The following is a 14,292-nucleotide window of genomic DNA, read 5'->3' as shown; positions in this document are numbered from 1 at the left end:
GCTGGCTATAGGGGGGGGGGCAGCTTGTGCTGCCTGGGTCCCGGGGAGCCCACCTCCCCTCCAAATATGTTCTGGGGCAGCCAGGGAGACTTTAATCTTCCTGGCTGCCACCGTCCCCCGGCTCCCTGCCGCGGACGCTCGTCCGCTGCAGGGGTTAAGACTCGCCGCGAGTGGCGGCGAGTCTTAACCACATTGAATAGTGGGAGCAGGAGTGGCAGCGAGCCCTCCGGAACAGGGCGAGTGCGTGGCGAGAGAAAAAATCTCTCGCCATGCACGGAGAATTTTTTTCATTGAATACTGCCCTATGTATCTATATAGCTATGGTCCTGTCCCTTCCATCTTGTTCTCACACTCCCCCTTACCTTCCTTTAATTTAATTTGTTTAGCTAATAGGGTCTTCATACAGTGCTATTCTTGTTTCGTACCAGCTCGTTATTTGAAAACATTTTCTTAGTTGTATCTTTATTAGTATGGGTAGTATTTCTATGATACTTCCCTTGGTTCAATTTTTTTATAACCTCATTAGCCCGATTCAGACTTGCTTGGCCAGGTCCGAATTTGGACGCTGGCCCATGTTTGGTCTACTGCACATACTCATCGGCTGCTGTAAACAGCTTTGGCAAATATTTCTATTAGCAAGACTATCGCTGGGTGAGTGACAGGGTGGTTCCTGGCCGTTTCATGGGTGTGCCTGCAAAAAGTTGGGGATGCCCAGTGAAACGCTGGGAGTGTCCGGGAAAACACAAGCATACTTAAATCTGCTTGCCTGCCCATCTAAATGTGTGTTCCTTTTTCTTAAAACTGTATTATTTGAAATCTAGCCATATGATACTTTTTACTTATGCGCATCATTAAGTCCGCAAACAAAAATTGCCACTGCAAATTATGCTATGTTCCAGTTTAATGTAAATTTTGTTCGAAAAGATCTCATAAAAACTTTGCTTTCCAAGATGCATCTAAAAAATATAAAGCTACATTACATACAGTAGTAATGGATACATTTTTTAATGTTCCTATCACAAGATTTACATTCACAGTGTTGTTCCTCTCCATCTCAGAACAGTACACATTAAATATTTTGAATTAAAATCAAGTGAACCAAATAAATGACAATTTAGAAAGTTATCAAAGTGTTGCATGAATTTGCATACCAGTAATGACTTTTCTGTTTCCATTTTGTTTTGCAGCAATTAGTAGCAATGCAGGAGGAGCTAAACAACAAGAAAAATGAACTAGAGAAAGCCAAGGAAGAACAAACACATGCGCTTGCCCTGATGAATGTTCTCAAAGAACAGGTGAGTCAGAACCTGACAGACTGCCGATAAAGTGTACCTTATTCTTATTATGCTTTATGTAGCGATATATGCCGTTCCTAAGCCAGTGTCAAAACATTAAACTTTACACACACACCCTGCCAAAACAATTTCTGGAGCCCCACATACATTAATTAGAGTATTTTTACCTGCATGCTGGTTGCCATGGGGCTCATTGCTAGGGTTTTCTTGCTCGTTGCCAAGGGTTACATGCCCATTGCCAGGGGTTCCATGCTTGTTACCAGGGGTTACATGCTCATTGCCAGAAGGAAACATGCTTAGTGCCAGGGGTTTACACTTGAATCTGGCACTTCCGGGTAGCGCTATACGCCTTACACTCTCCTGACAGACGCTAGAGGTCCAGTAGGACCTCAAGAATTTATCTCATCCAAGGCGGTGCCAATTTTTGGGTGTGCTGTTTCTAAAAAAATTCCATGCGGTCTGCATGACATCTGCCGATAGAGACCCTGCGACAGCACTTGGGTAGTTACCCCACTGCCCTGAGCATTTTGTGCAGTTATTTGGACAAAATGGGCGATTTATTAATTGGCTAGGCGTTCATTCCATCATGCACTTCCTGTGGGTAATGCAGCTTTATACTAATTAAGCACACTGTGTGGCAGTAAAACCAAGTTTCCCATTTAAAGCTAGGCTCTAATATGGCGCTTTAGCTACTTTTTTCTGTTTGGAAAATATGACATCAGCCTTATGAGAATGGATGTAGCCTAAAAAAACACCATTCTAAATGTGTGAAGTTACTACAGGTAAGCCTCTTACTGCATCTAGCCTCAGTTTAAGACTTCTATTGAAGTCACTTTAACAGGATGTCATCATTATTATTACTAGTTAGCAGCCCATAAAAATGATGTAACAAAATTTTAGTGATATGTCAGCGCTGGTGGCTGTGCCCACCCAAAGAGAGCAACACATGACTTGCTTCATCGGGCGCCATCTAATGGCCGCCACCTTGCAAAACATTTGAATTCCCTCCCCATAGAGGTGAGGAGCAGTGTTAGCCTTCTATTATATGGGATTATAGTTGCTGAATTTTTATAAAGCACTTCAGCTCCAGACCAATAAAAAAAGGACATATTGTATATGCATGAGGGAAATATGAGGTAGACAATATAAATGCAGACAGTAGAATAAAGGGTACAGTGAGACATGTTACATTCCAGTTATAGGTGGGTGCAGCTGAAAGGAGAGGATCAAGCGAGGTTTAGAATATAGGTCAAGAGAGCTGTATATGTGCATTAATGTGGGTAGTATAGTTTAAATAAAAGATATGCACTAATAAATAGAGGGGTTTACAGAAAGTGTTCAAGAATTTGAAGGCAATGGGAGATTTTGATAAGATTCGTATTTTCCAATGGTGAGGTAATTTGTATTTGGCTGGTGAGTTTACATGCAGCCAATATGAATGACCCTGAAGCATTATTGTTTCACAGCCAAACCCAATGTTTTTTTTTTTAAACTTTCACAATTATCCACCCAGCCCCAACCACCCAGGGGTGGTGGGGATAGCGCTAGACTGGCCTTGGGTGGCCTGGGGGAGACCCTTTTATTTGGGAACCTTGAGTAAAAAATCTCCCTCCGCTGTGGCATTAACCTGCTGACTTTTGGAGCCTGGTTCTGGTTTACAAAATACGGGGGACCTCTACTTTTGTCCTCCATATTTTTGGAACCAGGACCAGTCTAAAAGCCTGGTGCGTTTATTTTATCCCCCCTGCATTTTGAAAAACTAGCACTGGCTCAAAGAGTCCAGGCCTGGTTATGCTCATTGGAGGGCACCACACACCATATTTGGGCGGGATTTTTAACCTTTTTTTTTTATTAAACGGTTAGATGCTGAGAAGCATGAGTGCATCTCACTGATCCATGCGTGGTTATAAATGTAATGATCTGATAGAATTCTATGGCCATATGTGACTCAGTTCTATTGATGGTCTATTCACTTGTACATTAAAATTCTGCCGAGCTTGCCATTCAGTGCTAACACGGAATTCCTCCGTTTGTAAATTTGCCAGGTCCTGGCCATGAATGGGATGATTTTTTTGTTGTATCATTGAAAGCTTTCAATAAAAGTGTATTTGAAAAAAAAAATTTTGATACAGGTTGAGTATCACTTATCCAAAATGCTCGGGACCAGAAGAATTTTGGATAACGGTTTATTTATATTTCAGAATATTTTCATATTTCAATGATGTATCTTGAGGTATCTTGCATTTATGTTGTATAACAATATCAAACAAATTAAATACACACAAATATTTTATTTGTGCATAAAACAAGGTTTCAAAACATGAAACAAAGTTTGTGTACAATCTCAGACCCTTTCTATGAATGCCAAACAATCATTTTCTTGCACATATTGAGTGCCAGTTACATATCATGTCCTCAGTAGTGCCAGTTACATATCATGTCCTCAGTAGTGCCAGTTACATATTATGTCCTTAGTAGTGCTAGTTACATAGTATGTCCTCAGTAGTGCCAGTTACATAGTATGTCCTCAGTAGTGCCAGTTACATATCATGTACTCAGTAGTGCCAGTTACATATCATGTCCTCAGTAGTGCCAGTTACATATCATGTCCTCAGTAGTGCCAGTTACATAGTATGTCCTCAGTACTGCTGGTACAGATATCCCTAGTAATGCTTTTAACAAACAAAAAAAATGTATGGTTTTCGGAATAATTTGGATAAGAGATACTCAACTTGTATATACAGTAATATCCACAATTACTGTCCAGGTTTTAAGGATATCCATGTTTTGAGCACAAGGTTCATATGGATTAACCACCATCTGGACTCAAGCATCGATGGCCTTAAAACCTGGGCTGTATTAGTGGGGTTTTGGGTTACTCTTTCCTCAATAAATAAGACTATGCTAGATTCATCTGAAGACTGTATTGTTGCACAGATGCATCTAACATGCAATACTGATAATTTAATTGTTAGTAAAGCTGTGATCCCTGGCACCACCGATATTGTTAACTATAACCGCGGCGCCACGGTAGAACAATATAGTGCATACACTGTGACTGATTCTGTTGCCCATTGTTCAGTGATGTCACGCACCCTACCCCATACATGCAAGCTTTGACCATACTTTAAGATTGGGCTGCATGGACAGGTGACTAAGTTTTATAACAATGTTCAGGAGCTGTTTACACTATATATCGTTAATGATATCAATGTCATCCATATCATTAATGATATATCACCCAGTGTGTACCCAGCTTTCGGAACAAAAATGCCCCTATGGGGAAAACTATTCCTTCGCCAATCCATGGAAATAGATACGAATCAGCACACAGTAGTGTTAACTTTAGTCTGAATTAAGAGCAGAAACCATCCTAGCAGAAAGTAGTTATCTTGTACAGATCTGTGGATATAGATCAGGAACAGCTGAAGTCTCTTTATGGCCACTAGAAAATAAAGTTTGTGAAATCTAAAAGCACTCAACATTTTGGTGCCTATTGAAATTACCAATAGATTAGCAATAGCTGTCTGAAACTGAATTGACTTTAAATTTCTGTTTGATCGATATATGTAATCCAAAAATGAGAAGGCACTTAAAAGTCAAATACTTGCGCTCCATCGGTATATCTCTTAGAACCGGAGTCAGCTTTTAGTAAGATTGACGGTTCTTTATGGGAAAAACACAAAAGTCCAATACAAGGATCAGAGTATAGGAAAATGGTCATTAGGTTTCATTGCTATGGCAACAGCTTCTGCACAGGGTGAAAGCTTTCCAGCATTGCAGTGAATGTCCTTATATTTGCAAACACAGTACATGAAACCTATGGCAGCTGTACCACTCACTTCTCACCAGAATTAGTTATAGCCATGAGAAATATAAATAAAGTACACATAAGAAGACGGTCACGCTTTTATATTTGCAGAAAAATATGTAAAATAACAAAAAATCATATGCATATGATTTATACACTAAAAACCCTGTCCAGGACCATCTGCATTCATTGTTATCGCCTACCTTTTCAGTAACACAGGTTTCTGGTTTATCAAACCATTAAAAAGAAAACTATAAAATCAGAACTCTTGAATATATTAATATATATCTACATAGAATTTCATCATTAGAACATAAATATCCTGCTCGTTTTGTTATTGTTCATTTATATTTATAAAGTCCCAGTGGTGTGCCTCTTCGCTCTTACTTGAGTGTGTCCATTAAGCTACCTCATTCAAGAAAATCTATGAATCAGTCAATGAACTATGTATTAACCTAATATATTATAACAAGATAACAAATGGCACATCAATAAGCAACAGTCATAATGTTTACTAAGGGGTAAATTTACTAAATAATTAGGTACTTGTGAGTTATCTGGGCTGCCGATTTTTTGATTGTATGCCTTAAGTTAAGGCATACAATCAGATGCGATGCGATGCGATATCGCATCGCATGCGACCATCGGATGCGATGACCCGATTTTTCCATAGGAATCAATGTTAAAATGGACTGAGTCCATTTTAACATGGAATTCAATGGGAAAAAGGGGTCCTTTTCATACCCCTACTATCCAAGTGGGCATGGAGTTGGATATAAACCTGTGGCGAGCGTAGCGAGCCACCGTGCCCGAAGCGTGGCGAGCGAAGCGAGCCCCGCGAGGGGACGGTATTCTGTGTCCCCTCGCGGGGCTCGCTACGCTCGCCACGCTTCGGGCTCGGTGGCTCGCTACGCTCGCCACAGGTTTATATCCAACTCCATGCCCACTTGGATAGTAGGGGTATGAAAAGGACCCCTTTTTCCCATTGAATTCCATGTTAAAATGGACTCAGTCCATTTTAACATTGATTCCTATGGAAAAATCGGGTCATCGCATCCGATGGTCGCATGCGATGCGATGCGATGTACCCGATCCGACCCGATTTAGAAATCGGCAGCCCGGATAACTCACAAGTACCAATAATTATTATAGAAACTCATTGGTTACTATGGGAAACATCTTTTTTTTTTTTGAAGTTTATAATGATTGATTATCAGCAGCTTAAATAGATGGATGAAGCCATAAATACACACACACACACAATCACATTGTTAATTCTATTTTCAGCGATTATATTAAAATATAGATAATTCTTTTAGGTTATAAATCTTCATTTATACTGTATATGTCCTTAGGATCTCTGTTGAGATCTTATGGCTATAACAAACACATCTTATTTATCAATGCATGTTCTACAGTATGCCAATTATTATCACTTCACTCAGTTTACTGTGCCTCGGGACACTGTGTGAGGGAGGGGGGAATAGTGAATATATTGGAGCTATCCATTTATACACCTTCATTATTCACAGGTAATTGGTTTGCCAGGTCTACCCAATTAGCCCCAATGCCGACGTCTGTATCTTTCGATACTTGCACTTATCAGGGATTATGCTTCGCGTGCCTAAAGCATGATAACCAATAAGCAGCAGCCTGTGAAGATGACCACTAACTGGATACAACGATAATGACCATCAGTCATAAATTATAATATCTGGTCGTTTTTAATGTCCGAAACTACTTTGGTGTAGTACAGCAACACTGTAATATACATCACATAGGTAAAACTGCAATTGATTGTTCATTTTTTTTTCTTTTTGTTTGAGTAAAGGGGGGCTCCATGCATCAGGTTATGGTTTCTGCAATTACTAGCTATGTCTGCCTTTTTGAGCGGGTGTTGGCAACCTGCAGGACTGTGCACCGCCACCACTATAGGATGTACACACGTAGCTTACTTTCTAAGCCGTCTAGACAGATCTCTTCGAAAACAGACCAACTTGCTAAGTGCGTATGAGCCTTTAGGAGTAACCACCACAGCGACAACGGGACAGTCCAGCATATGCAGCAGGTGTGCTCAATGCCTAGGGGTATTCCTTATGTGCAGATAGACAATACTGAAATAGGGACAAATCTTTAAAACCTGTGACTGTTCCTGTAAATTAGGCACAGCTGGCATCCTCGTTTGTCTCTTGCTAAAACTTCTCCATTCTGTTTCTTATTATAAAGTCCATATTTATACATTCTGCTTCAATTCTAGTCTTGCAAACACTGGTAAAATGCTGTAAACAAACCACACACATAACATTCTTCCACTGTGAACGTAGTTTGAAAAATGTTTAAAGTATTTTATGCTGCATTAACCCTATGAGTGCCAACATCTCTGTGAGATAAGTCAATCTTTCTGGATGGTTATAATTGGTCACAGGAGAGTATTTTTGGTACTTATGTTAGTTGGGCGCCCACTATAGTTAGTACGCTCATACCCCTACTATGTCGGCATGGAGTTGATTTTATACAGTGCGGCGAGCGCAGCGAGCCACCGTGCCCGAAGCGTGGCGAGCGTAGGGGACGCAGAAAACTAAGCAAATAGCTTAGTGGGCACCCAACTAACATATTAGTACCGTATTTAGATTTAATAGGCATTTACAAATGGTGTGGCATAGCGGGCAACAGTCAGAATTCCAACTCTGCATATACAGTACAGATCGGAATCCCAACTGTTGGTACTCCAACACGAGGGGGGGTTGGGGTGAGGGCAACAGGTTCTATTTTTCCTCTATGGAATTCTTGTACCCCCCAGGAAGTAGAATAGCCCCTGTAAGTTTGCTTTTATCAGGTGGGATTCCAATGTCAGTATACTGACCATCAGAATCCAGACTGTTGGGAGGTTGACATTAAAATTTGAAATGTTTGGTGAACTACCAAATAGGATTTCTCAGGATGACCCGATTCTGGTGCCAGGGATCAGTAACTTAAGGGTTCTAGACAGCAGTGTAATGGACAGGACAACAAAAATGCACTAATAGAATAATAATAATAATAATTATAATAACAACAAACAACAAAAAGCATTCCAGGAATAATATAATGTATTTATTATTAAGTAAAAAATAAGGTTTTGGTGGGAGTTCTTACATAAGAGTATCTTTGTAATCTGGCTGGTTGGACTGAAAATCTGGAAATTTCTGTGAACAAATAAAAATAAAGATTTGCTCCCAAAAGCTGGAATAACAATCATCTACATAAATGGATTACTCCAATTTGTCTGAATTACGTTGTTTTTTTTCCCCCTCTTTTCCATGTTTGGTAGCAAATGCTCAATTGTCATTTGCTGCCAGAAATTTCTAGCTTTTCATTCCAACCATCCAGATTGGAAAGATTAATCTTATAGTGTGTATGGGCCTTAAAAGCTGGCATATTTTCATATACACATACAGTAGTAGCAAAAATAGGATTATATGAAACCTAATTATCAATATTCTTCTTCTAATGCTGGTGAATTAGTTTGTCAAATGCTGCTGTGTATGTTTACCGGCAGGTCCATAATGAAGATGTATACATTGTATCATTTCAAAGAATTACACACATTTTTTCAATGAGTTGTATATCACTCACATTCTTCCATAGAGACAATGAATTGTAAAACTTTAAAATGAGAATTCTGGTTTTATTCCAGTTGCGTTATTCTGGCTGTACAGTAGATACAGGTTGTGGTAGGAAATTCTCAGTGCTGGTGCAGCCTCTATTATTGAATTACCCCAGCAGCTGCTGTCTTGTGTTTTGTTCAGTAATTGACTATAATGAAAAAAATTGTAATTGTTTGGAAAATTGCAAACAACCTTCTATAGAGTACATTCTAATATGATGGGAAAATGTTCTTCCTATTTCAAGGCACCTACGGGTAGATATTCTATTAAGGGTATGCAAAATGAATAATGTAAGATATGTGAAAGCAACTACAGTACTAGTGTTAAGGGGGAGTTTCAAAAGTTTAAAAATATTTATGTGAAAAAATACATCAATAAAAAACAAACCTACAAAAAATATGAATCTGTGTGTTAAGTAGCGATGCCCTGAAGAGGTCCAGCCAGACAAGATCAGGGGGCCATGCACCCTAACAATCACCTGAAGAAAATTGACACTGAGTATATTTGACTGAAAACCGGCATAATTCAAAGTAAAAGTGTGTACACACAGTCATGTGCCTTCAGATACTATCCACGATCCAATCAGATAGGATTGTGGATAGTATCTGAAGGCACATCCGATTTGCAAACAAGTCTGACTATATAGTGCAGATTTGCACTATATATTCATGGCAGACCAGACTTTCTGCCTTGCGATACGTGAACGCGCATCGGAATCGGATCAGGATCTGAAGGGTTAAAACCCTTGCGATCTGCATCTGATTCCGATCCGAAGTTGACTATATCGTCAACATCGGAAGGCAAAAAGTATCGTGTGTACACACCATTAGTCCTAATATATACTCAGGGGTAAATTTACTAAGATGGAACTTATATTGAAAATGGGATGTTGCCCATACTGTGGCTACCAATCAGATCCTGTGTATTATTTTCTAAAACATGGTAAATAAGAAGTACTGTAGTATCTGGTTTTGATATGGGCAACAGCCCATCTAGTAAATGCACCCCTCAGTGTCAATTCTCAGAGTTTGTTTGGGTTGTCTGGCTGGACCTCTTCAGGGCATCACTACTTTCACTCACATATTTTCTTTGTATGTTTTTTAGCTACTGTATGTATTTTTACACACACACACACACACAGTATATATATACCCCCATAACACTAGTACTGTATTTTTTTCACATACCTTACATTATATGATACCTTACATTCTGTAACACATTTTTTATTTGTATGATGCCCTGGGCTTTTTTTGGGTGCCCTGTACCCCAATGTGAACCCCAGAGTGTTGGGGGCCTGCTCAATGGAGGTGACCTCAATGTTGGTGGGCATGTTCATTTTTTAGGATAAATACACGCTATTAACCTCTTAATTAAATCTATAGATGTGTTAGCAGTAATGATTGTACCCCCACCCCCTCTTATTACAGTCGGGGTGTGCAGTCTAGAGCCCCGTTTCCCATATAGTCGATTAAGAGTATCCTGAAGTTCACACAATGCAGTACATGTCATCAAAGGTAAACAAGTATCTTTGGCTGGTGAGGTATATGGTTTCTTGGGTGTGCGCACGTAGGCTATTTAAATGAATGTTAAGGTGCGTACACATGGGGCAATATGATCGCTGTGAATATATTGCTCAGTGTCGCGTTTTCATCTGCGACCAGAGATGGTCGCAGATGAAAATGTCACACTTCGGAGAGAAGAGGCAGGGGAAGTCACTGGTTGGAGGAGCATGCTCCTCCGACCAGCAACCATTCAGGGGCTGAAAGCGGGAGCGCGCACCCGGCGATTTATCACTGGTGCACACTCCAATCACTGGCAATATGGTCGCTCAGCGATATTTGCTATAATGGCCCCCATGTGTACACAGCCTTATTCAAAGTTGTGCTTAAAATAGCCATAACCGTGTTTGTTACACTATTATGCCGGACATGCCGGCAATACTGCATATAATATCGGCCATTTGGTCTGATAATGCCACACATCTTGGTTAAAAAAAAAAAACAATTGTGCTGCCTGATAATTGTCCTGATTTGTAAAATCCTTATTTTTCATCTTGGTAAATGCGGTTGGCATGTGTGCATCACGCCATGTGTACTTTCAGGCCCCAGTGACCCCACTAAACAGATCCAACTCATACTTGCCTACTCTTTCCCATTGGCACCCCTTAGCAGTGAGCGGTTTAGCTGCAGTGATGCAATGCACACCTCTTACATCTCCCACATACTCCTGCCTACAATTGTCTTCTGGCAATATGTGCACAGATATCATGGGTCAAGGGGCAAGGACACCAACAGCTTTAGCTGTGGGAGTGTTTTGTTCATGCTATTCATTGAATTATATAATCATCTATTTGACACCATGTTCTTTTAACAAAACACCTTCCACAGGATTCATTATGCTTAGCAAATATGTCTCATACATTTGCACATACTTTATGTGAAATATGATATACACAGACAAAATGTTAATGCTCTTTTGAGGCTCTAACAACAGAAAACTGCTAAAAGCAAGTGAATGGTTTCATACAGTATGGGCTCTTTCCCACCTTTGATTTCTGAAGTGTTGGAAATCTGCATGTCCTCTTACTCATGCGCTAGCACGCTAGCACAATAATAGATTGATAAAAATATAATGCCTGAATACTCCATGCCTACTGCAGATGGTAATTGTCATGCTATTTATTTCTTTCTTCAGCATTTATTTGGGTGTGGGGGGGGGGGGTATTTTTTAAAATGGTTTGAGAAGAACTTGTTATATTCAACTCCCCTAGACATAGGGGGGTATTCAATTTCTTTCCCCCCCCACACACACACACACACTATTTCCGACAGGGGAAATAGCGGCAGGCCTCTATTTAATGCGGTCTTACTAGACAGCATTGAAGAGGCAGATTGACAGAACGGGCCCAACTTTAAAATCTGTTTTGCCGATAATGGCCTTGAATTGTCGCAATCATGGCCGAATCTCAACAATCCACGGCCGCTTAAGGGGACATTCCCCTTTTTCGGCAGACGGGACATTGAATCCCGCCTCGCGATATGCTGTTGAGCAAAACGAAAATGGGTCAGGGTCACAGCTGTCGGGACAAATCGACAATCGTGATCCGGGATTGAATACCTCATGGTGTAGACTAAGTGGTATAGGTATACTTATGTGTTTATAATGGTAAGATGCCCGTACCGTATAGGGGCCTCTTCTAGGCCAAACACCACACGTAGATCAGGGGTCACACACTTATTAGACCAATATGCCAGTTCCTTCCACTTCACCCCACCCGAGTTTCTTTTTCTCTTGTTTTCCGTATAAATCAACTAGCTATAACTCGGAGGTGCACCACTGTCCGTCACATAAAAAACACATATGGGGTAACTGACCCCCACGTGAAGGGTGACCAACAGGGAGCGAGTCTCCGAAAGGCCAGTTTGACTCCTCACCGAATGCTACATTAAATATAACAGTGTTTCCACTAGTGCGAGTCTCCAACCCCTTCCCCTTTTCCAAACTTCCCTCAGAGATAAAGATATAGAGGGGGAAAACTCAGAGTAAAAAGTAATTTTTTATCAATACACATACATAAACAAAAAGTCACGCTTTATAAAAAGCCTGGTGCCGTATCTGGCCTTATAAAAAAGGCTAAGTTTGGAGCTTAGTGTGGGGTCAGATGTTAAGACCCGGTTAGACCTCCTCACGTCGTCTCCACAAAGTAGTCCCAATATCAGGTCCAGATCAGGATCCCAGGTACCTCCAATCCACCAACACGTTTCGAGTCTCCAAGTCTTCCTCATGGATACTAGAAGTTACCTCCATACACCCTGAGGAAGACTTTTTACGCTATGAGTTTTTCCCCTCTATATCTTTATCTCTGAAACCCCCCCCCCACCCCTAAAAAAAAAACCCCCGTTGTAGTAGTTTGTGAATCATTTACATTTTTCGTTTTAGTTTCTTTTATTTTCCATTTGGATGTATTTTCCATCTTTTATGCCTGTTTACATAATTAAAGTCTATAATGCTGTATTCAAGAATGTATAAGGACTCAGACCAGTATTGGGGCAGATGTATAAAGCCTGGAATAAATGTGTAGATAAAGCAGGGGTAGAGTGGAAGGTGATAATGCACCAGTCAGTCTGCTGTGTTTGAAAAATGACAGATAGGAGTTGATTGGCTGTTTATCACCTTCCTCTTTATCACTTTACCAGGCTTAATACATGAAACATTTTATGGGTATTACCATATTTAATGCCTAGGGAAGCCTTTAAAAGACTAGTAGTTAAGAGATCCAAATTAGGTGCCTGATGACCTCCCAACAGGATTCCTGAGGTCAGTAGACTGATGTCGGAATCCCAACTGTTAAAAGTCCTACAGTCAGGATCCCAATTTACAGGGGCTATTCTCCCTCAGAGGTGTTCACGACCCCTATAGAGGGAGAATATTACCTGTGGCAAGCGCGCAAGGGGCTTCTCTGCCCTCGCCCTGCAGTCGGAGTTCTGGCAGTCGGGATTCCAATGTCGGGCTAATGACCGCCTGAATCCCATACCACACCCATCCAAATTAGTAATTTCTGTTCCTTTCTTTAATGCAATTACACAGAAGTTTTGGTGGTTGGGAACTCTGTGCCAATGTTCTAACAAAGTTTGGATGATATTTCCAAGTAAAGTTTAGTAATGCAGTCAAAATTAAGGTCTATGTTTAAATTATTTTGTGCATATATTAGATTTTAATTGCAATACAGTATAAAATATAAAGATTGAGAAATGATATCCTTGTATAGTAATGCTGTGTTATAACTTAAGAACTGGCCATAACACTTTTACTACACTATTGTATCCTGTTTTTAGAGATGATTCTATTACTTTAAATTACATTTAGAGTTTAAATGTTGTATTTATAAAGGATGTAAATGTCTCTACAATACTATTTACTTATTTGTTCAAGACTAGGTCACTTCAGGTCAGCCTTGTATTATTATACATTTAAATTGAGTCACTATATTGGAATGTTTACTCTAGACAGTAGAATGAGATTTACAGTTTTCAAATCATTACACACAATATCCAGATGTTTTTTAACCTGGTCCAGACTAAATTTCAAAGCTGTTTTACAGTTTTCGGTCCTTTAAAAAAATATATAATAATAATTTGTTTTATGAAAAAGAAAAATCACTTTCAAATCTGTGCTTTTATTTGGGGGGGGGGGGGGGGGCACAATGAAAACAAATCCCACTAAATCCTAAAATCTCAGATACTTCATGTGATAAATTACTAATATCTTATTTAATTTAGCCATTAGTTGCTCTACCAAAAAAATAGGTCAACATGAAGAAGCAATGTGTGAAAGCATGAAGTAGCCATTACTGCTTCAATATTCTAGAAGACTTTGGGCCAGGTGCTGCTAAATAAATGTACTTTCAACTCCAACGTCTAGTCCGGCTCAACAGCCCTAGTGCTAGTAGCAGATCCAATGGTGAGCCACTTGAAACCTGCTGAATTTGGTGTGCCAGGGTGTAGCGGTTGATGTAAGAGGGTGAATAGTGGTCATT

At 40.0% G+C, this 14,292-nt stretch overlaps 1 protein-coding gene across 13 annotated transcripts in view; it reads left to right on the top strand.

The window, feature by feature from the left end:
* The window catches only part of ENOX1 (ecto-NOX disulfide-thiol exchanger 1), a 478,832-nt gene that overhangs the window by 441,664 nt on the left and 22,876 nt on the right, over nucleotides 1–14,292 (top strand). For all 13 annotated transcript variants that reach the window (XM_083168953.1, XM_083168947.1, XM_083168950.1 and 10 more), the window contains one exon: nucleotides 1,188–1,295. In XM_083168953.1, coding sequence (XP_083025079.1) covers nucleotides 1,188–1,295 — 108 coding nt within the window. The remainder of the gene's footprint in view (nucleotides 1–1,187; nucleotides 1,296–14,292) is intronic.

Source organism: Crinia signifera, chromosome 2 (assembly GCF_055691185.1).
Source record: "Crinia signifera chromosome 2, ASM5569118v1, whole genome shotgun sequence".
Lineage (NCBI taxonomy): Eukaryota > Metazoa > Chordata > Amphibia > Anura > Myobatrachidae > Crinia > Crinia signifera.
The sequence above is the reverse complement of the archived record's forward strand: the minus strand, read 5'-3'. Positions and strand labels throughout refer to the sequence as shown.